The 26,597-nt window shown below is 38.8% G+C and overlaps 2 protein-coding genes across 5 annotated transcripts in view; one reads left to right on the forward strand and one right to left on the reverse strand.

Annotated features, from left to right (window-relative positions):
* Positions 1–12,443, forward strand: pan3 (poly(A) specific ribonuclease subunit PAN3). Its single transcript, XM_043225740.1, has 18 exons — positions 1–691; positions 2,174–2,295; positions 2,434–2,506; positions 2,601–2,671; positions 3,325–3,469; positions 3,660–3,895; positions 3,982–4,086; positions 4,184–4,241; positions 4,554–4,715; positions 5,002–5,118; positions 5,994–6,095; positions 6,655–6,820; positions 7,139–7,226; positions 8,016–8,155; positions 8,344–8,473; positions 9,691–9,755; positions 9,831–9,969; positions 10,460–12,443. The coding sequence occupies exons 1-18, from the start codon at positions 340–342 to the stop codon at positions 10,598–10,600; spliced, it is 2,412 nt and encodes an 803-aa protein (XP_043081675.1). The 5' UTR covers positions 1–339; the 3' UTR covers positions 10,601–12,443.
* The window catches only part of flt1 (fms related receptor tyrosine kinase 1), a 27,300-nt gene continuing 13,059 nt past the window's right edge, over positions 12,357–26,597 (reverse strand). The window contains exons 11-29 of one of the 4 annotated variants that reach the window (XM_043225736.1): positions 23,284–23,404; positions 22,286–22,394; positions 21,343–21,648; positions 19,351–19,497; positions 19,133–19,264; positions 18,087–18,193; positions 17,856–17,991; positions 17,676–17,780; positions 17,465–17,578; positions 16,870–16,958; positions 16,222–16,336; positions 15,366–15,463; positions 15,160–15,282; positions 14,865–15,076; positions 14,665–14,770; positions 14,466–14,575; positions 14,195–14,261; positions 14,010–14,101; positions 12,357–13,759 (exon numbers count right to left, since the gene is read on the reverse strand). In XM_043225736.1, coding sequence (XP_043081671.1) covers positions 13,588–13,759; positions 14,010–14,101; positions 14,195–14,261; positions 14,466–14,575; positions 14,665–14,770; positions 14,865–15,076; positions 15,160–15,282; positions 15,366–15,463; positions 16,222–16,336; positions 16,870–16,958; positions 17,465–17,578; positions 17,676–17,780; positions 17,856–17,991; positions 18,087–18,193; positions 19,133–19,264; positions 19,351–19,497; positions 21,343–21,648; positions 22,286–22,394; positions 23,284–23,404 — 2,461 coding nt within the window. In that variant the 3' untranslated portion in view covers positions 12,357–13,587. Of the gene's footprint in view, positions 13,760–14,009; positions 14,102–14,194; positions 14,262–14,465; positions 14,576–14,664; positions 14,771–14,864; positions 15,077–15,159; positions 15,283–15,365; positions 15,464–16,221; positions 16,337–16,869; positions 16,959–17,464; positions 17,579–17,675; positions 17,781–17,855; positions 17,992–18,086; positions 18,194–19,132; positions 19,265–19,350; positions 19,498–21,342; positions 21,649–22,285; positions 22,395–23,283; positions 23,405–24,328; positions 25,661–26,597 lie in introns of those variants that run through there. The other 3 variants (XM_043225738.1, XM_043225739.1, XM_043225737.1) reach the window with 3 other exon arrangements.

Here is a 26,597-nt window from a genome sequence, read left to right on the forward strand (position 1 = left end):
TGCGAACTGCAGTCCTGTACCCAGCATGCACAGCAGAGCTATTAGCGCTTAGCTGAACAAGTGTAGACAGAAGACAACAACAACAGCATGATCCCAGCCAAACGCCAGGCTGATGGACTAGTAGGCCAGCTATGGACCCCGATAACGAGTATCAGTGCATGGCAACAAAAGTGTGGCTCTTGCTGACTAGTCATCTGGCTCGATGAGGAGGTTGATTTTATTGCTAAACGTCCACTAAGGTGCTCATTGTTTCTCAAGTGTTTTAAAACATACTGCTGCTAAATATCTCGAGTCTATGTGCGAGTGTCTTCCGGCGGGAGCAGCAGCAGCAGCGGTGCCATGAACAGTGGACTCCCAGCTTCAGCTGCTCCGCTCGGGGGTGTCGGAATACCCGGTGTAAAGGTGAAATTCTGCCGTTATTATGCGAAAGACAAGACTTGTTTTTACGGAGATGAATGCCAGTTTCTGCACGAGGACCCGTCCATGGCGACCCTTTCTCTGCACGGTGGTGGTACAGGTGCTGGCGGCGGCGGAGGAAGCCCCGTCTCTTTATCTCTAGCCGGCGGAGCGGTGACGGCGGCGGGATACGTGCTCGGTAATAGCGCGGCCAGCGGCGCTCCGGCAAACGTTCCCAAAAAGAACGATTCTCTCGGTCCCGCGGGAACAGCTCCGGAGGGACATCTGTTGTCCAGTAAGTTTGCACTGAGGCCTAACGTATCCTGTCCTCTGTTGTTGTTCGGTTATGGGGCTGCGCGGCCGCTTTTGTTTAAATCGAGGCCGTGGCTTTAGCGGCCTACATCAGGCTACCAAAACAACACGGGAAATCAACACGTTACTCCACTTTGCGCAAGAATTTTCAAACTAAGGGCGAAAATACTAGAACAACAGAAGCAAAAGCGTTTATTTAATACTCTACGTGATTTCTGCTGGTTTTCAAATAGTTTTTCCAAATGCATGAGTTGTTTAGTATTTGATAACTGATATGTATGGCAAGCCGTTTTAACATTTATCGTAGATCATTCTCAACGGGAAATTAAAGCGCTAAGGATTTTTTTCTTGATTATAAGAGTTCTAAATCATATTGAAGCCATGATTTTACACACTCCAATATAGTAGATGGCGGTATGCAACTCTAATGTTGGTTTGTAACTTGCAATAAAACTGTAAGTATATCTTTTATTGTTTCTTTTTGAGTCTAAATGACATGCTTGTTTTTACAGGAATACTCCAGTATCTGAAGTTGACTAAACTTTTACAGTTACACCTACAAATGCTCATCATAAGCACTGCTACTTATTACTTAATACTACTCATGCTTAGTGCTTATTTTAATAGTTACTAGTATCTATTTTTTAAGTGCTGCATTAGTGAACCATAGTAGGTATTCCATTCAAATAACATTTTAAAAAAAAATTTTTTCAAATCATACTAGTAGTAGTTTTATGTAATTTCAAAGTTGCTGTTCTGGGGTTAGTTTCTGAAAAGCATCTAAGGTCACGTTCAACGGAACTAATAACCATAGTTAGCTAGCAAGGGTTTTTGGGAAATGCACCTGTGGTTAATTAGGTAGAATAAAGAGGTTGGGTGAAATAAGTGCAAGAGTAAATAGTACTGTCTTTTTAGTACTGGGTGCTAAAAATTAAGATGTATTAGCTAATAAATACCATATAGTGTTAAAGTAATAGTTGAATAATTTTGTTTTATGTTTTGTTAAATAGTTAGTGGATTTTTGAATTGGAATACATACTAGTCCAAAATGTGTAGTTACATGCATCTCGTGTAACAGTGGCATAGATACTAGCTTTAATGGGTAAATGTTAAATGCCTTGCCATAGAAAGACACCTGCTATTGTTCACAGACAAGATCAAAGCATCTTTATAAACTAACCAAATAGCAACCATCTTGTTTGACAGTGTTTTGATGACGCTTTAGAAGAGTCTGAGAGCATTTTCACAGTAAAGTTTGAAATGATGTCCAGCGGCTCTTGCTGTTTTAATGTTCAGGAGAAATTCTATGGAACTTTTTTTTTAATGACATTAATCTTTTAAAACAATACAGTGAAGCAACCATTCACTGAGTTGTTTGAATTATTTATTTAGTTTATAAAAGTTTGCATACGACTTTGTAAGATAACACAAAGGATTCACATGCTTTATTTTTGCTTTATTGCAGTCCCTGGGATGGAGGGAGCTGCTCTGAATGATGCAAGTCTGACCAACTCCTACTTCAGCAGCACCTTTATTGGGGTCAATGGGTTTGGAGGCCCAGCTGAGTCCAAATATTCAATGATGCAGGTAACATAACCACTAGTGACTGTGTGGTGAAAAACAGGAAGCCAATAAAACAAAACTAGCAGCTGAGTCCATCAAATGCAACATAGTGGTGATTCATAATGGGACACTTCACATGTTGATGGTTGCTTGTGTTATTAGAGGATGACCAGCAGTAGCAGTTCTCCAAGTCTGCTGAATGATGGTGCCAAGAGCTTCAGCCACAGCACACATGGTGAGTTAACAATTGTTGAAATTTTTGTTGCGAGAATAAAGCTGTTGTGGCAAGATTTGAAAACCTTTTCTATGTGTCCGATTCAACTTTTTAGATCCAGTAAATTCCCCAACATCATCTCTATTCAGTGATTTTGGTGCTTTGAGCTTATCACAAAGGAGAAAGGTAAGGGTTTATCATGGCATTTTGTGCTGTATTGTGCTCCGACAGGGTATTGATGACGGAAGAATCACTTGTATTTCTGACATTAAGATTCAAGAAGGCAATGAAAATGTTTCCAATTTTGATAAGACTAATGATCCAACCGTTCACCAATCGATTAGTGAGTTTTAAATAGAATTTTAGCAGTGGAATTTTAATTACTATGCTGACATCATGCCATTTACGTCATGCTTTTGCACAGGAAATCCTTTAAATAAAAGTTGTGTATTTACAATCTCCTCTACGATTTTTATTTAATTACATGTATTTTAATATAATATATTTTATTTTGGTATATATAGAATTCTAATTTATTTTAATGTTTTTAGTTATTGTAAAAGTTATTGTACAAGTTTTTTTTTTTTTTAAAGCGAGCAAGCAAAGAAACAAACAAACAAAAAAACAGTCATCCCCACTTTGAATACCTTTGCCCTAAGAAACGGGTCTTGACTGTACTCAGAAACCAGCCGAATGATACAGGTGTTCCTTGAGAGTAGTCAATTTTGGAAAAAGATTGCTTTGCTTGTCCCATTATCAATAGTTACTTTCTTACTTCAGGTACTGTCTTAAAGGTGTCCGAGTGAAAACATCTGTTTGCATCTGTGGTTCTATTTCAGGCTCCTAACCCCACAGCCAGTGAGTTTGTCCCTAAAGGGGCCCCACGGATGGCCTCCATGTCTCAGGCGACTGTGCCAGCATTCACCTCCCCCATCTTCCCTCATCCTGGCTTGAGCAGCTCCACGGCGGCTGCTCTTGCACCTGGTCAGTTACTCACTCCCAGAAAGTACCACCTGGTGTTCTGCCATTCTGTTTGTTCCTTTCCTTTCCGTTTTTTTTTGGCTAGATCACTTTTCTTATGTTAAGCATTTCTATTCAGTGGTTTAATGTGTTGTGAATCTGGTCAGGGTACTCTGTTTTTCATTTAGACTTGAATATCTGGTTTCTTGGACAGGTATGTCGCTCTCTGCTGGGTCTTCTCCTCTTCACTCTCCCAAAATCACCCCTCACACGTCCCCAGCCCCACGGCGGCGCAGTCACACGCCCAACCCCAACCCCAACCCAGCCAATTACATGGTGCCCACCACTGCGTCTGACCAGGGAGGCGGAGCCCACGTGATTCAAAAGGAGACCGTGGGCGGGACTACCTACTTCTATACTGATAACACCCCTGCTCCCTTGGCCGGAATGGTATGGTTCATATAAATCAGTATTTGCTGTGTGCTATTACTGCTTTTAGCTGATTTATCTAAAATTTATGCTTTATGCATTTCCAGGTGTTCCCAACATATCACATGTATCCACAAACGGCACCTCATGTGGCATACATGCAGCCAAAAGCCAATGCGCCATCCTTCTTTATGGCTGACGAACTCCGACAGGTAATCCACAATTTCTGCTCTCGTCTGTTAGCCAGTGTTTAGTAGTTTGAATTGTTGAATGTCATTTTTTTTTTCACACATTTGTTCTTGTTTGTAGGAGCTGATTAACAGGCATTTGATAACGATGGCACAGATAGATCAGTCCGAGAACCCTGGTAAGGATGTGGTTTGTCTTGTGTTGGCATGACATATCAACGGTGTTTTGGTCTGAATGGACAACACGGCTACTGTTAAACAGCTTCATCTAAAATGTCTGTTTTGTGGTCAGAGCATATGGATTCACCTGCAGTCTGAATAGAAAACCACATCCTTTGTCTGTCTGGCATATTTGTATTGGTTTGAAAAGCATTTCATGTAGTTATCTCTTTCTATCATCTCTTTCTATTTAGTCAAGTGTTTATTTTGGAGCATGCATTGAAGAAAAAGTGTGCTGGATGATTGCAATCTCTTTTCCATCTCTCCTTCAGGAGTGCCGTCTGAGGTAGATAGTTACCACAGCCTCTTTCCCCTGGAGCCCCTTCCCCCACCGAACCGTCTTCAGAAAACCAGCAACTTCAGTTACATCACTTCCTGTTACAAGGCAGTCAACAGCAAAGATGACCTGCCTTACTGCCTCAGGAGGATACATGGTGAGGCATAAATTATTTGTATGTACAGCTGTTCCTCTAGGGAACAGCTGTACGGCTTTTCCACATTGGTTCACTGTTTTTTACGATGGTAGCATTTTTGGATAACCAATCGAACCACATAACTAAAAATGAAATAATTTGAAGTTCTTTATGGTTTTAAGGTATTAAAAATACCTAGATCTAATCGCTAAAAGTTGGAGAACTAAAATAATAAACGGTCCCTGCATTTTGACAGCACCCTGATATTTTGTTTTTACTCACATTTGTACCTTGTGTGCTTTCACAGGCTTCAGGCTGGTCAACACCAAGTGTATGATGTTGGTAGACATGTGGAAGAAGATTCAGCACTCCAATACTGTGACCCTCCGAGAGGTCTTCACCACCAAAGCATTTGGAGACCACTGTACGAATGCCTTCTTTTTGTTAGCTTGTTTAGGGTGTGAGCAGGTCCTATACGAATTTCTTTGTTCTGTCAAACACAAAGGAAGATATTTTGAAGAAAGTTCATAACCATTGACGATTGGTCACCATTGACTTCTATAATAAAATTTCTCCTACTGTCGAAGTCAATGTTGGCCCAAAACAGACTTTCAAGCAAATTGTTTACAAACTTTCTTCAAAATAGAAATGAATTTCTTCCGAAATTCATACAGTTTTGAAACTACTACATACAGTTTTGAAAGATGACAGATTTTTTTTTATTTTTGGGTGAACTATTCCTTTTCAGCTCTTTTTTAATAGAAAATTGTTTCTTTCTATAAATTTATTCAAAAGTATTTACAAATGAAATGACTTGAACACACCTCTGCTCAGATCATTTGAAATGAATTTCTAAAGAAAAACATAATTGAGCTTTAAAAAAAAACAAAGACCTTTTTATTATAATTTCTTCATAAATCTTAGCAAAATGTATTTCTATTCATTTATTAGTATTAATAGATTTATTAATTTATTAATATACTTTTATTTAATTTCTTACTAATGTCCTCTGCACAATCTGGCTCTGCTGCAGCCTAGATTTAAACTAGAAGAAAGATATATATACTGCAATACTTTAATACTGTAAAGCTGCTTTGTCATAGTTGGAAAAGATTTATATTAATAATGGTGATTTAACCATATTTATAATATTTGTATTATAATAATATTTTTCTTACTAACATTTTAAAATCATATAAATGTTTTTTCAAAGGAAGACTAGGAATATATCTTAAAAAACTTAACAGTGATAGTATGAAATTTTTTTAATTAATTAATTTTTTTTTTTTATCTGTGCAGCACTGGTATTTTCCTATGACTTCCATGCGGGGGCTGAGACCATGTTCAGCAGGCACTTCAATGATCCGGCAGCAGATTCTTACTTCACAAAGAGAAAGTGGGGTTAGTTGTTTCATGCTCTTTTGTTTCTGTTTGCGTGTGTGTGTGTGTGTGTGTGTGTGTGTGTGTGTGGAAATAGCAGTTAAATACAGAGTACGTCAAGCGCTTGGTGGCAGTTGCGTCTTTGCGAATGTGTAGCGAGGAAAGAGGAAGGAGTGGTTGAAACCGATCCCTCCTCAGGTGGGTTCAGTACCTGCAAGCTCAAGACTGACAGAGGAAGCAAAACCCAGGGATGATGTTCAGCTATAAACAGCTGCAGCGCATACGACTTCATCAACCACAGCGCAGCCTCAAACCATAAAATGTGTGTTTGTTATCAGGACGGGCTAAAATATAGCAATATATTATAATAACCAGCCACAACATTAAAAAAAAAAAGTACACTTATACATTGATATCAAATTTTAATAAATACCTTGATGTTAATGTTTATTTTTTTTGTGTTTGTTTGTCAGCTACCATATCACAGGTTACAATTTTTTTTTTTTTTTTTTTTTTTTTTTTTTTTTTTTTTTTTGAGAAATTATGTTGCTTTGAGAAATAACTTTGTTTTCTTTATTAGGGCAGCATGAGCTCCCTCCTCCGCGGCAACATGCGGGCCTGTTACCGGAGTCGCTAATTTGGGCCTACATTGTCCAGCTGAGCTCGGCACTGCGCACCATTCACACGGCTGGGCTGGCCTGCAGGGTCATGGACCCTAGTAAGATCCTCATCACTGGAAAGACACGGTATAGCCACATGCATCTTGCTCATTTAAACCCAGAAGAACGATCATGTTACTACAGGACATTAATTGATTGGGTAGTTTTGCAAATCTTTTTGCTGTGCGAAACGATACAGTAACTGGTACAGTCAAACCACCAATTGGTCAGTGTTCAGTGGGGCCCTTATTTTTAGCCATAAATAGTGAATGGAGAAGTTCACTGGATTATTTTTGCTCTTACTTTATTATGCTCTTCCTTTTAATGTTTATCAGCCTCTCACAGCAGTGTTTGCACAAATAACCAAGCACGAATACTGCTAAATGTTTGTCGTTTTCTTCACAGGTTACGAGTCAACTGTGTAGGAATGTTTGATGTCTTAACATTTGACAATAGTCAGACCAACCACCTGGCGCTGATGCCCCAGTACCAGGTATTTAACATCTCCTCTACACCAAAACCCAGTGTTACACTAATCACCAATCACATGATTATTTTTCGGGGATACAGTTTCATTCTACAACACAGCCATTAAGGTCATCCAAAAAGTTTTTAAGAAAGGTCCCTGAAGTCCAAAAGAGACCGTGCCTCTTCGGTCTCGGCACCTCGCCTCTGGAATGACCTGCCTCTAGAAATAAGATGCTGTACATGGCTAGGTCATTTTAAAACACTGCTCAGGAGGCATTTATTTAGACATACGGTGTGAGATAAACAGTATAGATCTGTTCTTGTTCATGCAATATTGTTTTTGTTTATTCTATTTTAATTTTGGGCTATTTGTTTGTGTAAAATGTACTTTTACTGAATAGCACTTTGGGCAACAGGAGTTTTTAAATGAGCTATGTGACAAACAAACATGCATCATCATTTAATCTGATTTTGGTACACTGTCGTTCAAACGTTGGGTTATTTTTCTAGAACGTTTCTTATGCTCATCATGTTAAATTAACTTACTACTAAACTACCTACTAAAATAAGTTTCTGATTCCACTTTTAGCGTAAATAACATTTTACTAAGTGAATTACAATTATCTTTGTAGCAGTTAATTGCAAGAATCTCATGACCGTAACAATGCACCACTTTAATGCTGATAGGAGGTTCCTCGCATTAGCAGTGGGTTTTGGTGCAGCTTTTTCATTCGTTTTGAGCATTTGTCGTTTTACACTTTTGGTCTAAACTCTCTAAGTTTCATCAGATGCCGTTCTTCTTTGTGTTCATCAGCAAGCAGATCTCATCTCCCTGGGGAAGGTGGTGTTGGCTCTGGCGTGTAACTCTCTAGCTGGCATTAAGAGAGAGAATGTGCAGAAGGCCATGGAGCTGGTGTCAATCAACTACTCTTCTGACCTCAAGAACCTCATTCTGTGGGCCTCTATCTTTTTCTTACACAATTGTTATGCTCTAAAAAGTGGTTATACTATGACATATGACAGCTTGTTGTTCTGTATGCATCCTTTTGAGGCTAGTTAACATGGTCATGAACTCTTACATTAATGCTTGTGCATTAGTTTGTATGTGGTGCCACATCTTATGGTCATGTTTCGATCTTCAGGTACCTGCTTTCAGAACAAAGCCGTCTGCGCAGCGTCAATGACATTATGCCCATGATTGGAGCACGGTTTTACACTCAACTTGATGCCTCGCAAATGAGAAATGATGTCATTGAGGAGGACCTGGCTAAGGTATTTCAGTTTGTTTAAAATGTTATAGTTACTATGCACCAAATGGCTGCAAGCTTTTACAAATTGAATGTATCTGGCTTCAGGTGTTCATATTACATGTACAAATGAGCTCATTATGCAGCTTGAAACTGCTAACTTTTTTTCACTTTAGTATTTTAATGTATTGTTTAATTTATAAATGCACTGGTTTGTTGCTCAAACCATTTTACCATTAACTACTCTTTGATATTGTTGTTATTTTTCTATAATTCTGATGAATCAGAAGTCTTACACATTCACAGAACACAGCTTGCTTCCACATTGAAGGTGGAGACACTAGTTTTTTTTAAACAGAAAAAAAGTCAGTTTATTGTAAATGAAAGTGTTATTTAAAAAAAAAAAAAAAAAAAAAAAAAGTGTTTTTTATTTATATATATATACACACACACACACACACACATACATTTATTGGTTATTTTAGAGCTGGATGTTACGGAAAATAAAAATGTGCAATTCTCTGAGATTCTTATTTATTGATCATTTAGTCATTCCTGATGGATTGAGTGATTATTTAGTAGAATTATCAGACTAATCGCTGTGCTGCTTGTTTTTGAAGCCAGGTAGCCGGAGACCAGAACATTTTGTCAGTCTTTTTATCTCGTCACTTTCCATTCAGAGACACAGCTAGACTGTAAATTCAGTATCAGTTCAGGAAACAAAAAGAAACGCCTTTGCAGACAGAGCTCTTCAGTTTACTCTACTATCTAGTGTGTACTGATCTTGCACTGGAGGGTGGAGGTGTGATCGCTGTAGATATTTTGGATGGTTTCAGCTGTTTTCTCTTCTGCTTTCCGTATCAGATGTGTGACTGTTTTTTTGTTGTTGTTGTTTTTGGGTTTTTTTTGTACCAACCCTTATGCAAACACCTACAAAATGTGTATTGTGGCATCGAACCCCTTTTTATCAAAGATGCGACTTACTATAAAATATACTAGACTCACTATATTAAACAGTACATGCCTTCTGTTTGTTTGACGTTGCTGGATCTGATGCGAGAGTGAATGTGACTCAGAAAGTGGTTCAAATATGACCTGTTTTCCTCTCTAACTTCCCTTCTCATAATCTGGAAGTCTCACTTACACAAATCCAAAATAAACCTTTTTTTTTTTTTTTTTTTTTTTTTTTTTTTTTTTTATGAATTCGAAAAACGATCATAATGAACTTTTTGCATTGTGCAGGAGGTTCAAAACGGACGATTGTTCCGCCTACTGGCAAAACTGGGAACGATCAACGAGAGACCAGAGTAAGTCTTTTATTAAAACTGAAGTATTAAAACCTTTCTGAAATGGCAAACGTCAACATGCAATATTACTTGTAGATTCCAGAAGGACCCAACGTGGTCTGAGACTGGTGATCGTTACCTGCTGAAGCTCTTCAGAGATCACCTGTTCCACCAGGTAACTGAGGCAGGCATGCCCTGGATCGACCTCAGCCACATTGTATCCTGTCTCAATAAGGTGAGCTTGTTTAGCTTCTGCAAATTTGTGTACATTTAATTTTTTTGACATGTTCAAGAATTTGGGGTATCCAATTTTGTCGCAGAAAACAATATAGGAGAAATCACTCATTTTGAGAAAACAGGTTTTAAAATATCTATTGTAATTGAAATCTGTTGATACTAATAAATGAAGTGCTATAAAAGAAACACTTAATGTTATTTTGGGATTTCCTTTCCACTAGTCTAAAGAAATACTATATGAAAAGCCCAAAATCTCAAATTTGACAGGTGCATGATTAAAAACAACCCTATAGCAAGTGCATGTTGTTAATTAACATTACCTAATATTTATTTGCACAATAATAATCATATAATTTTATAACTTTAAAACGTAACAGGTTTTTCTTATTCATTGTCATGGAACTCTATTATGTGTCATTCATCACTTCTGTGCTGGTTTAACCAGTTCACTATTTTTGTCACTGATTAACTTTAATTTCTCATTGCAGTTGGATGCTGGAGTACCGGAGAAGATCAGTCTGGTGTCACGGGATGAGAAGAGCGTGCTTGTGGTGACTTACTCAGACCTGAAGCGTTGCTTTGAGAGCACCTTCCAGGAACTGCTAGCCGCCACGAACGGCCCTCTGTAACCCCCAGCCATCCCCAAGAGTGGGCTGGAACTGCCTGAAACAGAGCACATTGCACTACAGCCTGGAATCATAGGTGCAGAATGATGATCTCACGACCAGGGCGGAGCCAGCTGGTTGCTCACCTCCAGTCAGATACACTGTTCTGTCCAGAGAAAGTTGTTTTCTAAAGCTTATTTTTTTAGTTTTCACAACAACGCCGCAGCTGCAGAATTATGACTGAACTGAGAGCTGTGATGATGAATTATTTTCTTTCTTTTTTTTTTAGACTTGGGAACAATGTCCAGAAAATAAGACTTTAACTTCCTGCTTTAATTTTTAATTTTTTATGTTTTTTCTTTGGAGGATGCACTAAACATTTTAAGTTCCTTTTTAAATGATTGTGCGTGTCCCACAGGGTGCATTGAGGGCCGGGGGCCTCACACATGAAATGGAAGAAAAACAGAGTGCTGGTTTTTCAACATCATCTCCTCATGCTTTTTTTTTTTTTTTTTATGAGGTACTACAAATTGGGACAGACCACTGGTCATGTGTTCATAGTCCTCGGCTCCGAAGGGACAAAGCGCTGGGTTGGGCAAACTGATGAGACTGACCACTTATGAATGTGTGGCATGAGTTGTAATGTGCCGCCACTCCTCGTCTGCTGTATTGACTCATTTAAAAGTTGGCCAACTTGGAGGCGGGAGGGGATGTTACTGGTTGTTCGCAGTCGAGGGGGGCTTCCACGACAAAGGGGTGCTCTCTCCTCTTGCTGTGTAAACTTGTTTATTTCAGAATTTCGTAACTTTTTTTTTTTTTCATTTTATGGATGATTTTTGAAATCGGATTTTGAGAGGATGGCTTTTCGTTGTTTTTTTTTTTTTTTTTGTTTGTTTGTTTTTTTTGAAGTCAGGCTCTTGTGATAGGAACCAAAGAACTGGACCATGCTAGCAAGGGAAACCAGTTCTATCTCATTGTGGAATGTCCTCTTATGCCTCTGTTGTGGAGCATCCCAAGTTTCTGTCCATTTCGTCATTCTTTTCCCTAATTCGTTCTCATTTTCCCACTCTTCACGCTAGTATTGGTTTGGATATAGTGAATCTCAGTATAGAGCTCTCTTGTGTTGTTACTGTCTTTCCCTTACCTCACCAAGTTGTTGTACAGAGATGCATGATGGGATGTTTCTCACTTCACTAGTGTGATCTCTGTGGACCAGTCCCAGCAGGACAGTTGGGATTGTATTGGTTTCTCTTGGTTTTTGTTTTTTGTTGATTTTTGACCTATGAATTATGTGACAACATCCGGAAAACAGTTTGGAATTCGCTCAGGTTGATCCCTGACAGGAATATGCCAATGACTGAATGTGTCTGACCTGTCATTGGTGACTGCCCAATCGGTGAGTCAAGGAACGGGTGGGACTTGCAGCACAGATTTGGGTGTGCCACACTGGACCGAGAGGGTGCAGGATATAGCAGGCAGAGCTGAGGATGCTGTGAGTTCAATAATGTACTTTTTTTTTTTTTTTTCTCTCCTTTTTGTTTTGCTTTGTTTTAGTCAACTGATACTTGGTGGACATGGTGCCAAGCCCTTATCCCTCTCCGAATATCGCACACACACACACACACACACACACACACACACACATATATATATATATTAATACCACCTTTTACAGGTCGATCTCATATCATCTACCCAGTCGCTAATGGAACGCACTCCAGACACATACATACATGCATACATACTCACTCGTACATGAAATCCTCCTTCACCATCCCAGTACGTTTTATGCCCTTCTTGTTTATTGTCACATTTTTGCAATATTTGTGTGTACAGCAGTATTTTAATAAAGAGTAATAAAAGAGAACACTTGTTTGGTTGTTCTTAATGGCATGATTGTTGCAAAAAGGAACTTGCTTGCCACTTTTGGCTGAAAGAGCACCGAGGAAAAGAATCGAGTGCTTTCCAAAATAGATGCTACAAAAATGTCCAGCACTGAAAAAGCAGCAATGAGACCCAGTCTCAGATATGGTTTTCAGTGGTGCAAAACATTTTATAGCAGGAATTGTGGCGGCTGTTATTAGGGTGGAGATGAGTGTTATAGCAAAAGTTTTTAATATTCTGATATGATAACTAGAGTGATAGAATTTTAAATTGTCATAATATTTCACAATTGTGCTTTTCTTACTAACCCCAAACTTTTAAAGTGTGTGTTTTTTTTTTTTAAAACGTGTGTGTGTGTGTGTGTGTGTGTGTGTGTGTGTGTGTGCATTTTATTCTACCAAAACTAAAAAGCCCTGTCCTCACTTGCAGGCTTTGTGCAATGGCAGTGTCACATGAAAAAGTTTACTTTAGCTCTAGATCTGATATATCCAATATATACTATCATATTTTCAGAGGTTACTATTAAGGTACTGAATGTAAATAAATACAGTATAAGGTGAACTTTTCCAGCATATGGCTCGCAGCACATGAAATGTGCTCTACAGTTAAACATTTGGTACCTACAAGCAGTGATTGTAATAGATGCTTTCCATAAATAATATTAGCTGCTCTGTGACTGCTAAAACAAAACTAAAGTGGTGTAGATAACTAGCGGCTTCAAAGAGGGTATAGAGATAAGAGTTTAAAAACAAAAATACTGAAAACAGCGCAGACAGTCATGCAAAACATGGAAATTTCCAGACACAAAGAAGTTACAGATTAATCCAAATTAACTCCTAAAATAGAAGTTTTCATATGAATTTTTGTTAACATTCTAATTGCCTAAAATACTTTGTGTAAGTGTAAGCTCAAATTTTTTTTCAATTTAGTTTTCTTTCTTTTTTAAACCAGCAATTATGAGTGATTAAACAATTCACAGAAGTTCGTTGGGTAGAGGTGTGGGAATGTGCGGAGACCAACCTCGCACAATAAGGCAGTGAAACAAAAGAGTTGAGATAAGCAGTGTTTTTGTGGTGGTGGTAACGGATGTTGACTGCTGTTTACAGGCAGCTCGGATGGCATGAGTGTTAGAAACAGGGGTAGATGAGAGCAGCTTCGTAGTCTGGTGGAGGAGAGGAGCATCTCTCAGAGAAACACACAGCAGGACCCTCTCTCTGATGACAACAGGGGGCGCTAGTCATACAAGGCAGAGCTTTTGCTGGCAGCTTCATGTGCTGGTTTTGACCTTTAGAGAAGAACCTGCGACACAAAAGGCAGCGACCTCATTTTGTGGAACTAATTACATACATGTAAGTTAATGCTATAATATAGGGTGTAATGTACAATAATCCTTTTTAATGGCAAAGCTGAAACCGGTAATGTTATAAATGTTTCTACCATCACTTTTAATCATTTTGAAGAATCAGTACTGTATGAAAAAGATCTTACTGACCCCAAACATTTTAATGGTTATGTAACAGATCATCGAAGCCAACGTCATGACACCTACTTAGTGATGTTTTTGGTTTTAAATCTGTCTATCCACTTCACCCGAATCAACTCTTCAGATGGGAGAACCATTCCGCTGTCAGACTGGTTGTCCTAAAATCAGATATAAAATTTTTTTTTTTTTTTAAAAGTCAATCTCAACAGCATCACCCAAGTGAAATTCAACTATATTTTTAAAACACTTACATCAGGGATTTCTTTGTGCAGACCCTCAAAAGTGCTGATGGCTTTGATTTTCCCAGAGCTGATGTAGCTAAAGCGAAATTAACATTTAAATATTTATCTTAATTTACTTTATTCAATTAATAAATTACAGAATTTTAGCTTTTAAAATGAATTATTTAATTTAATGAAACAAGTGCATTTTTTTCATGTATTTTGAATTTTACATATTGCATTTTACGTGTAGTTATTATACATATTCAGTTAATATGTTCAAATACGATAACATTTGCACCTTGAAGTTCCCAGCGTTTTCTGGTTCATGTCTTTCTGGTCGATGTGCGCCGTCGCAGTATTTCCTTCTCCAGAAATAAAAGAGTTCAGTGGAATATAATCCTTTCCATCCTGTTTAAAAAAAAAAAAAAAAAGCATTTTTTTTTTTTTAAGAGTTCTGATCAGTCAAATACAAACAAACACACTAAATAATGTCCCACCTGTTGGACGCAGGTCTGCAGGAGGTCTCCAAGTATCTCCACAAGAGCAGAGAAAGAAGGTCTGTCCTGAGGGTTATTTTCCCAGCATGCCACCATAATGCCGTAACTGTCAAAGAAATCCCACAAGCTCGATATTAGCATGGTTCGTGTGGTAATAACTGAACATGTTTAATACGATGTATACGGGTGTGAGAACTGACATGTCTGGGGTGCTGTATTCAGGAGGACACATCCGAGTCCCCTGCTTCAGTCTGTGACAAAACTCCTCATCGATGTTCAGCCCCGGGTACGGAGACGCTCCAAGTGAGAAGATCTCCCAGAGCAGCACTCCATACGACCACACGTCACTCTGAGTGGTGAAGACTTTGTCGAAGATCGATTCAGGTGCCATCCACTTCAGCGGTAACCGTGCCTTCATGGCAACGCACGTACATACATTTGACCCTTTTTTTATGATGATGGCCATAAACTTTGATTCATCTATGGAATACTTACATCTCCCTTGCGCACATAGTCTGGGTCTTTGTATACATCTCGGGCCAAGCCAAAATCACAGATCTTCACCACATTGTTGTTGGACAGCAAGATGTTTCTGGCAGCAAGGTCACGATGGATGCACTGAAAACATGGAAGAAAAAAAAAAACACTGTGGAAAAAAGTCCGTATTTATGTTCGTATACGTAGACAGGGAGGTACTTTACCTTGCGAGAGGCCAGAAACTCCATTCCTCTGGCCACCTGAAAGCTGTAAGAAATCAGGTCTTCAAGCAGCAGAGGGGTGTTGGATTCAGGAAGAGAGCCTGCAGAAGACAAACACTAAAGCTAATGATACATTTAAACTACGTTGTTTGTGCACTTTTCAATTGAAAATGGGTAAAAATTCTGGATAATTTAGATCAGTCCTGGGCCCTGTGTCTCTCCTGGTATAAGGCAATAGTTGCCCACTGTTTCATCAGCCTAAGACTTCTCTCTGAAATGACCCAAACATGTTGTATTAATATTAAGGTCAACATTATATTTGTTGTCATGGCGAATGTAACTTTATTTCTTCCATAAAACGCAAAAGCTGAAATTTGAAGCAATATTTTTGACCCAAGAATACTGACTATTATATATCCATGGATCCACCTTCTTTTTAACTTTCTGTAAAATCCTTTTTGTTTTTGAAAAAAGTCCATAAATCCAAATCAAAAGCAATAAAAACAGTAACATTGTGAAATAGAAAACAATTATTATAAATTGTAATATTATTTTAATCCTCACATCAAAAATCATTCAATGTGCTGATGTGCTGCTTAAGAATAATTATTATTATCAATATTGAAAAGAGTTGCTCTGACTTAATATTTTGGTAGAACATGATTCTTTGAATAATAGACAATTCCAACAAATAGCATTTATTCAGAAAAATGTATTTGAATCATTTATATAACAGTTACTTCTTGGAAAAAAATCCTTTTTGCTTCAAAATAAATAATTATTGTATTGGGGAAACACGTTTTATGGTTCACTGCACACTGATAATTTAAATGACGTCATGCATGTGATGCAAGCTCACCGCTGTCTTCCTCTGAGGTGTCTCCTTTCTCCTCACTAAACCCTGAGCTGGCATTGCTCTGGCTGCTGGACACACTGGCCAATCGTCCTTTACATCCCTCCTCTTCTCTGCTAACCTGAGTCAGATACACACAACATGAAGTGAGAAGCTATTCAGCAGGAACACGTCCAGTGAATAATGCAATACAATGCAAGGACTCTACATGTATTTCATTTTTTATCACTAGGCCCAGATCTTTGACCAGGACTGTCACAGAAACACGCTGTTCTTTGTGTGAAGCTTTTGTAGAGGCCATTCAAGGAGGTAAGAAGCCTTAGAGATGGTCACACAGAGGGAAGTATGACTCTGTTGTCTTGATGAACACTGCTCTATTTATTTCAGAAGGAAATAGGAGAAGTCTGTAAACTTAACATCACGCATATATAGAGGTCACTAAACCTCACAATAACACAAACCAGCAGTTCCCTGCTCAAAATACTGTGACATTCAGAAAGACGTTCAACAAAACTAATAAAAGACTGTAGTTCAGACATGAACTTGATGACTATCTGAAAATATTAACTGAAATTTACACATAGACAGATAGATAGATAGATAGATAGATAGATAGATAGATAGATAGATAGATAGATAGATAGATAGACTAACCCTGTTCAACAGGAAGACATCTCGTTTGCTCTTAAGGTACGCAGACAGGTTGCCAAACTTACAGTACTCCACTATAACCATCAGAGGCCCTGAAAACACCAAAACATAAGATTAATACATACAGAACAACATCATTTTTTCTCTATACCATGAATTTTATATATGTTTTTCAAAGAGTTAATTATGCTATTTGATCAAAACTACAGTAAAAAAGTAATATTGTGAATTATTATTACAATTTAAATGATGTCATCTATTTAGTAATGTAATGCAAAACTGATTTTTCAGCATCATTACTCAAGTCTGCCACATGATCCTTCAGAAAACATTTTAACATTCAGAAACATTTCTTTCTCTCTCTCTCCCTCTTTCTCTCAAAAGAGCATAAGAACATAAATGTATGTGATCTAGGAATATCTTCTACCATTTAAATGCATTTAACCTCTGACCAATTTAATGCATACTCGCTAAATAAGAAGTGTTAATTTCTTTTAAAATAAACTTGCTGAGCCCAAAATATGTGCACAAGCCATATACAGATGCCGTTATTAAAACCACAATTTGAGGGTTTCGAGAGAAATGGTGACATGCAGACCTCCTGGTTTGGTACATGCACCGAGAAGATTGACCACATTGAGGTGATGACCAATATGATTGAGGATCTTCAGTTCTGTCATCAGAGCCTTGTGTTCACTGGCTGTAGCGCCATCTGCAGGAACAAGACAGGAACTTACTAAACAGGCTTTTTTTATTACAAAGTAGTTCTTTTTAATATTCTTCAGCAGTTTTACTGCCTAAGAATATACCTTTAAGCATTTTGACGGCCACTGTGGTGCAGCTGGCTGAATTGCAAATGCCGAAAGCTGAGGCCTGGATTACTCTGCCAAACGCCCCTCGCCCTAAGGGCTTTTCTGGCGAACAGTAAAGCATATATCAGTATACTGCGCAAAAGCATCAATGTAACTTAGAAGGCACACACAATTTACCTAGTTTAAGGCGCTCAAGTGGAAACTCCCATTGGGCGGGATCATACTGTAATCTATCGCAGTGATCAATCAGAGGCTCCTCCCCTGGATGCAGGATGATTGGCAGGTACTCTGCTTTTTCGTTATTGGCGTTTGGCTGAGAATGACCCACATAATATAGCACATAATATAGATATGTTTTACAGGTCACAACAACATAAGCAGTTGTAATTGGCCTTGATTGGCTCTCACCTGTTTGAGTTTGCGAATCAGCAGTGTGAGAAGCAGCCAGAAGAGAGTGGCCACCACGCATGTACACGCTAGAGTCGGGATCTCCAGAGAAAGGGATTCAGATGAACCTACATAAACAAGTATTGTTTAAAGAGAAAAATAAGAGACTTGGACATGACCAGGATCGCATTTGCACCCATGAGCGTGACAACTCCCTATAGGTCACAAGAAATGCATTAGCCTCTATAGAAAGAACTAAACAAATGAACCTACATAAAAATAGGTAAACAGTTTAAGGGTTGAAAAGCCGAGGCCATCTGTGGGAAATGAAAATGGCAGACAGTTTCCTTCCTGACCTATCGGAAGAGAACAGCGTGAACGTCTCCTCTCAGCACCGTGTTTAGAAGCATCCGACAGGAGTAAATAACGACTATTTATGCATACCTTCAAAGTTTAAATTCTGGGGTCTGTAGAACTTGTGTTGAAAGAAGCTTCTGATGCATTCATTTTATTATAAATATATGCGTCTATATATACATAGAAATAGAAGGTTCTTACATAACTACTTTAATACTTTTAAATATAATACAAGCTGAATTTTCAGCATCATGCCATGGTCACTTCAGAAATCAATCTTATATGCTGATTTGGTGCTCAAGAAACATTTGTTATTGTTATCAATGTTGAACACAGTTGTGCATTTTTTACTGAATATAAAACAAAAGAAAATAAATTATGTAAAACAGAATGACAATTTGGATTAATGACATTTTTTATATAATAAAACGTGTGTGTGTGTATGTATATGTATATATATATATATATATATATATATATATATATATATATATATATATATATATATATAATTTTTTTTTACTGTTTCCAATCCTTACAGTAGTGTATATTCAGTAGACAATTTGATATGATTTAAAATTATTTTCATTGCATTATTATTTATTATTATTAAATTCACACTTGCCACAACATTCAAAATAAGCTATATAATAATAAAAATAAAAATTTGTAAATTTACTCCTTTGACAAAGAACAAAGCAGTGGCTTACTTTGAACCCAAATGTGGGCGGAGCTCTCCACAGACCCTCTCTCATTGGTGGCCTTACAGATGTAAAGTCCCTGGTCTTCAACTGTAATTCGGTCGATATGAAGAGTCCCTTCCTCTGGAAACAGCATAATACCTGCCAATAAATGAAACACATATATAATCTATTCACATACGGGAAACTTTAAATAAATACTCAAAAAGCCCTTTTTTCAGTCTCACCGGACACCTGCTGCAGCTTTCTTTGGTCCTTATACCATGTGATCCGGGGGTGTGGAATTCCCCGAGCGGGGCAGCGAAGAGTGACCGAGTTGCTTACGTTAACGCTGTGATCGCTCAGGTTTCGCAGCAGCACCGGTGCCTGCAGGACTGTACAGTGTAAGACAAAAGGGCTCGGGTCAGGGGTCATTACGCATGATATTCCACATCCACTGAATCAGTTTAATCAAACAAGATCAAAAACACCCCTAGGGAGACTGACGGAAATCACAGCAGTCACATGAGGCACTTAGCATTACTCGTCCGCCTTATAAAGCAGCTGAGTGATTTACGGGCGACGCGGTTGGCTATTGTTACAGAAGTGTGAATAGACTGCGAGTTGTATTTCTTTCATTGCAGATTGAGGCCTGGAATTTTTGAATTGCAGCCATTGGATTTGTGCCATTCAGCGAAATCCCTCTGTTTGTCTTAATGACACATTCAGCATTTCACAGACTCGACTGATATTTCCGGGTCGGCTGGCCAAGGAAGCCTACTATTGCTTTTGCTGTTGAAAGTTTTACGGTGCAATCTCGAATTTACGTAGATCAACATAAGGCAATTGCTATTTAATTTATCAGGAACGTAATTTACATAAAACACATAACCCCCGGGGGGGTTCTTCACATGAAGAGTGATTACATAAACCTCTAGAAAAAGAGGAGAATAATAAGTTTAAACTTCTGCTTTAGATATTTTCCTCCTGGACACAATTGATTATTGTCTTTCCTCGTTCTGTGACAGTGGCTGATTGGCTGATTGTTCTTTGGCCATGTGAAGCAGCCTGTAAATGTGGCATAGTGGGAAGTGCCATTGTGTGCTCTTCCTCCTGACTAGATCTCATTCCCACACCAAAGAGGTTCTGCTTCACACAGCCTTGGAGAGAAGGGCCACAGGAAGTTCTGGGACGCAGTTCCCAAGGACCCCTTTCGCTCTGTCTTTCTCCTTCTCTTTTTGTTTCTCTTTCCGCCCGTGTCTCTGAATGTGAGGTTGTCTGCAAACACATCCTTTATGTGACTTAAAGTCAGTGTCTAAGATCTCTGATGGCTTCGTACTGTGTTGTGACCTACAATAACCTACTATTTCTTATCTGTTTGCATTAATAAGCGTATATAAATGTACAAATGATACAGCAATATGGTATATGACCATGAATATTGTGGTGTACTTTTGTGTTTAAGACACAAATCTCTTGTTTTTTGATGCCTTATTAGATATGTTTAAAGCTATTTTGATTATTTTGAATTAGCGAAAACTATGAAGCAGTAACATAATAAGTGTTAGCTTAATTTGTCAAGCTCAAATGAAATAATAATAATAAATACAATTTAGAAAATAAATATAAATTAACAATAATAACAAACAAACATTATAAGATGCGGAGGATATTTATAACAAGACTCTATTTTGTACTCTATAAAAGAGCCAAAGATCATAGCAGTATAACAAATATGCTTTTAGTAAAAAAATTAATCATTCACTTATTTTTTTTAGGTTCATTCATGTTTAATTCCATAGAAAAGAGTGGCCAGGACTTTTTGTTAAATTTCCATATTGTTTTCCATGAAAGTCAACAATGGTGAGTAAATGTTGACCGAATGTTCATGTAATGACAAACTATCGCTTTACAGAGAGTATAATTGTGTGTGTGTGTGTGTCTGTGTGTGTGTGTGTGTCTGTTTGCACCTGGTATTTATCACATTATGGGGACCAAATGTCCCTACAACGATAAAAATACCAGTACATTTTGACCTTTGGTCCCCATGAGGAAATACAAAGAATAAAATTTTTTGAAAATCTAAAAATGTAGGTTAATATAATAAGGGATAGGTTTAGGTGTAGGGTTGGCATAGGACAATATACAGTCTGTACAGTATAAAAACCATTACACCTACGGAACATGGAAACACAATGTGTGTGTGTGTGTGTTGAGCACAATGACTTTTAAAGACACACCTGTGACCTCCACGGCTGTATCTAGGTGTGTGTGTTCTCCTGTAAGCAGGTGTGTGGTGGAACAGCGGTATGTTCCTGAATCCTGAGCAGTCACATTCTTTAGCAGAAGCTGCAGAGTGTGAGAGAACTGGCCCTCTTTGAGCTCCCCGCCGAGAACTGAAGCTCCCTCTGATGCTGTGGATTGATTCGTTAATCTATACCATGCCAGGTCTGAATAGAGGTGTCTATTGGCTATACAGACCAGACGAAGGTCCCCTCCCTCTCTGGGCTCTTCCTCCAAAGACGCGATAAGGCCTCCTTTGACATCTGTGATGGTGGACAAAAGCAGTTTCAGTTTCCACTTCCTGTGCATAAATCCTCGATACAGTGAGACTGAACACATGCAGACCTCCTGGCAACAACTGAGTTTTGTTTGAGGCTATTAAACAAAAAACAGCCTAGAGAAACCATTTTGGAAGTGTTGACCAAGCAGCATTTTTTGTAACCTTTGATGACAATGTTGAATAGCCATTGTCAGTGCAACTAGCAATAAGACGCTAGTGTAAAGGCGCGCTATTTACTTTAGCTATTTGAAATTTCCCGTGGAAACCGCTCGAGGGTTTCCTGATGGAAGATAATGTTTATCTTTCCCGAACACCACCAGTGTTCTCCAAATAATGCACCGCACGAGGAGGCAGTATGATAAGAGCCACAGGTTCCTGTTCACTCCTCCACCCTGTCACTATGACAACAGCCAGGATGGGCTACATCCACTGTGGCCGAATTTAGCACAGCTTGAAAGCAAACCCTCGAAAACAAGGGGATGGAGGAGGCGGGATTAAAGGAAGAAAGGGAAGGAGTTAGAGAGAGGGAGCATGAGAGAAAAAGTAATGGAGAATTAAGTACAATATCTGGATGTTGAGGTTTTTAAAATGTAGTTTTATATATATATACACACATATACCTGTGACATAGAAACGGATGTCTAGTTCATCTCTGCCCAATAAATTTGATGCAGCACAGCGATAGATGCCAGAAATCAATGCTTCGCCAACTGTCAGAACTCCTACAGTCTGTGGAAACACAAAAAAACAACTGTTGCATGAAAGCAAGCACGCCTGAAAAGTTTAAGCATTATGTGATTTCCTCAAGTAGAAAATGTTCCAGCATCAGCTTCCATTGTTTGTCCAGGAACTACATTGTCATTAAACAATCATAGTTATAAAACAATCCATACTCATACCCTAGATTAATGAATGTTGTTCAAGCACCTTAAGTCCTATGCACAAACCCATAATGAGTCATTAGTTTTGTTAATAATGTTGTTCCAAGACCAGCCATGACCGCTGATGTGGAGCCAGGGACATGCTGGGTAAATTGTGGGTAATTTTTCCCACACATATGGATAACATTTCACATTACTTCTAGCCACAAAATGAGTAAGCTTCATGAGTAAGTGACCAAGATTTTGCAACATAGGTTGAAATGCAAAAAATGGTTTCAATCTTATTCTAACAGCTGTATTTTTTGCTATCAAATTCTAATCCCCTATAGTTTCTTAAAGAAAGACGTTTTAATATTTATCAAACTGATTTTGGTTAAGAATAATCTCCAAACAGGAGATAACATGTCTCTTCAAATGGATGGGGGAACAGATTCTGACAAGGAGGGCAATTCAAGTACATGCATGGGGGATGGAGATGGAGTATTCTTGAAATAAATCATTTAATGTTGCTCCGGTAATCAGAGAGGAAAGACACCTGTTTACCACCTACAGAACTAACTAGAATTGGAACTTGATTGCTGTTATCTAGAAAGATTTGGTGGAACACATAATTTTACAGAAATAAGCGTAGATGACCTTGTGTGAACAGCGGGGGTGTACTTTTGCGTTCTTGTGTGCCCTCTTGTGTATTCATTTAATCTGTTCCCTATGATCAGTCCGCCCAGTCGAACACTCACCTTATTCTTCCCTTCTAACACTTCCTGTCTGTGGCTGACGGTCAGGATGGGATTGTGGGTGGACGTGACTTCTGTCTTCTCGCTGACTGCAGTCCAGGACGAAGGAGGAGGCTTCTCGCATCTTATAGAGAGGAAGATAGAGGACGAGAAAGAGGAAGAGAGAACGACAGCACTCTCAGTTCACAAGTGTCCAAGCAGTGATGTCACAAGACACAGATGTGTAGCGCAGCTGCGGTCTGAAAGGGGAAGACCGGGTCTCTTGGGAATTCATTTTTCACTAGAGTCAACATACCAAATTGTTTTTTTTTTCTTTTCGGAATTCATTTTCAGTGTGTGTGTGTGTGTGTGTGTGTCATTCGTGTCAGGATACGGTGACACTCATTGGAGTGTTCCGTAATTAGCAGTGTGTGGGGTTTGGATGTGTTCCTTTTCCTGTCTGTAAATCATCCCAGCCAAGCTCCAACCTCTCATCCACTTTGCACACCAACTTCTAGGCATTCATCCTATTATCTTATCCATGCCAATTCTTTAAGGTCTCTAATCTTTAGAGCACGGTTGTGATGGGCCGTGGTGATGGGTATTTGTCCGTGACTGTGTGCCCACCGCCCTGTTACCCCTCCCTGGCTTTGACGGCTCTCTCTGATTGCTCTTCCTATTTGGCTGAGACAGTGAATGTTCTGTCCTCGTATGTCCCACCCTGATCATGACAACAGCACTTCTCAAACGCACAGTCCACTCTCCCACGGCTCTTCGGGAACAGTCGCTCGCCCATTCTCTCATGCACACAGACTTCAAACACCCATTTGTTTTAACCACAAACATCCCCACTCATTCTGCATTCACACACCTTCATCCATGTACACGGTGTGCCTGCGTACAGTGTTACGAACTGACTTCAGTGGGTCATTATGAAATCTACTCTGCTTTATTGTCTAGAAAAGCATCAATCGAGAAACAGTTTATTATATAGTTCAGCTACATCTTTGCCAGCAGCTAGGACTTCACATATGCATTTTCCGGAACCAAACAGACCATGTTGTACAAATAATTTCAAGCAAATTTAATGTAAAAACAAATACATTTGATATGAACACATACATTAGATATTAAAAATACATTTTTATCAGCGTTCTTACACATTTGGCAATTATTGAGATTTACCATAAGTAAGTTAGTTGTATAAAATTATTAAATATTAGAATCATATATTACTCATAGACAATCTGTATAAAAAGGGACGAATCACATTGGGAGAGACCCGTAGAGTAGAAACAAACGCACAAATACTCACGCAACACACACAAACACTTGCACACAAACAGGCAGGATCTTTTCTTTCAGCACAAAATAAAGCAACTGTAATACACAGCATCACTGTGAAGTGGAATAGTTTGACATAAGATGACACACAGGATGACACAGAGCTTTTGTCATTCATTTACGGCCCATCAGAACTCCTACACAGCAGGCATTCTGGGCCAGGTCCAGTCTGGAAAAAAAAAAAAAAGAGAAATCCAAATAGCGAGCCTCGGTTTTCTCTGCCCTCCTTGGCTCACGTCGAGATAGTAGATAGAGGATATTTTCATCGTGTACAATCTGAACTCACAGCTTTTTGTGGATGTTAGAACTACAACTGATGGTCTGGGCTTTGGAGATGGAGGCTTGGTTCATACATCCTTTATAGTACCACTCAAGAACACGAAAAGCAAAGCAGCACCAGGCAGTGTATGGATGGGATCATGCTCAGAAAGAGGAAGAGCAGAAAAAACTGTCTCTGTACAACAAAAACAACAAAGAGGAATAAATTAGAATGTAGTTCCAGGGGTGCAGAGATATCAGCCTCTCCGTCCTGTGTGAGCCCGGCTGTTCTGGATCCTCGTGAGATGGCCTGCTTTTAGTGACGTCTCTGGGGTAGCTGGATAAGGAAGGGCACTGGCAGTTGTGGGGTTATTTGTGAGTGTGGCAGGACAGGTGAGGGGGATTGTGGGGGATCGGTAAAGTGGGGCGGAGGGTGTGTGTGTGTGGGATCAGGGACTCTCAAGAATAGATCAAGCTCCTGAGGAAGCGGACTGTGCCACGTTTGAAGACGGAGGGACAATCACGCTGCTGGGAAGCTGTCTCGCGTCGGGGAGGAAGCCAAACAACGAGAGGAAAAGCGCTCTGATTTTTCGCACAGGAAGCCCGTCTGCGCCTCCTGCCTGGCTGAGATAAGAGTGCTGCTGTTCCCATGGCCGAGCTCAAGCCCATCCAGCCGCTATCAGGCCGGCCCGGCCCACAACTCCACTCTCCCTGGGCCTCCTCCACCGCAGCGTCAGGCCAGCCGCGCCGGGCTGCTATAAAGAATAAGGGCCTGAGTCAGGGTCCAGCCAGTCAAGACCTCTCAATAGAATGTACATACGATACCTTTCAATGATCAAGCTTTACACAGTGTTTTCTTTTTTTAATCATATATATACCTTTAGAAATTAAAGATGAGTATATCTCAGAAAAATCAATATGCACACATAGGCAGACCCAGACAGAATCTACATGCATTTTCTGTTCCAGTTTTAGCATAAAATCCACCAGAAACAATTTAAACATAAAGTGTTTTAGATAGATATTGCTAACTGGAAGCATAAATAATTAAAAATAGTTTTTGGATCAAATTATATCATTGTTACATTTCTGAGGTAATTTGTAGCTGAAAATTCCATGTGGGTTTGCCATTAGAACACCAAACAATTTCTGAAAGAGATAGTTTATCCAAAAATGTTGTTCCAAAATTTCAGGCATATCTAAGGCATATCTTAAAAAAAAATTTAATCATATTAAATAAAATATATAAGAAACTTATAGTATTTGAACTACTTTTCTATGTTTTCTTTTTTAAACTGAAGCTAAAACGTAATAAAACTAGAAATATTGAAAAACTACGTAATATTTTAGTACCCATGGGGACAAATTATTACCATTAACTAGTTACCCAATATTTAAGCTTAGTAACTACTTTAATTAATATGTAGCAAATTAGATGTTTATTGAATCCAAAATCATTGTTAATGGGTTGTTAACAGCAATAATTTGATTATATTAATATTAAACAAATCATGAAAGAACTTGCATTTTTGGATGAACTGTCGCTTTAAGATTGCATGAAGGATAGCTGGCACATACAGGGGGTTTGTTGAAATATTTCAGCCAACAAGACTTTTCCTCTAAGTGATATTCCATTTAAGCACTCAAAGAACAGGCCAAGAAAATATCACCAATATAAAGGCAGTACAATAAGGGGAAGCATGACCTAAAAATGGACACATACTGTGTGTCAGACT

Source organism: Puntigrus tetrazona, chromosome 24 (assembly GCF_018831695.1).
Source record: "Puntigrus tetrazona isolate hp1 chromosome 24, ASM1883169v1, whole genome shotgun sequence".
In the NCBI taxonomy this organism is placed as follows: Eukaryota; Metazoa; Chordata; class Actinopteri; order Cypriniformes; family Cyprinidae; genus Puntigrus; species Puntigrus tetrazona.

Excerpts from the sequence above, each read along its gene's own strand:
- pan3 (XM_043225740.1), top strand. The coding sequence starts at position 340 with ATGAACAGTGGACTCCCAGCTTCAGCTGCTCCGCTCGGGGGTGTCGGA. Across the intron at positions 5,119-5,993 it reads CAAAGCATTTGGAGACCACT|CACTGGTATTTTCCTATGAC; the intron begins GTACGAATGCCT and ends TTATCTGTGCAG. Across the intron at positions 8,474-9,690 it reads TTGAGGAGGACCTGGCTAAG|GAGGTTCAAAACGGACGATT; the intron begins GTATTTCAGTTT and ends TGCATTGTGCAG.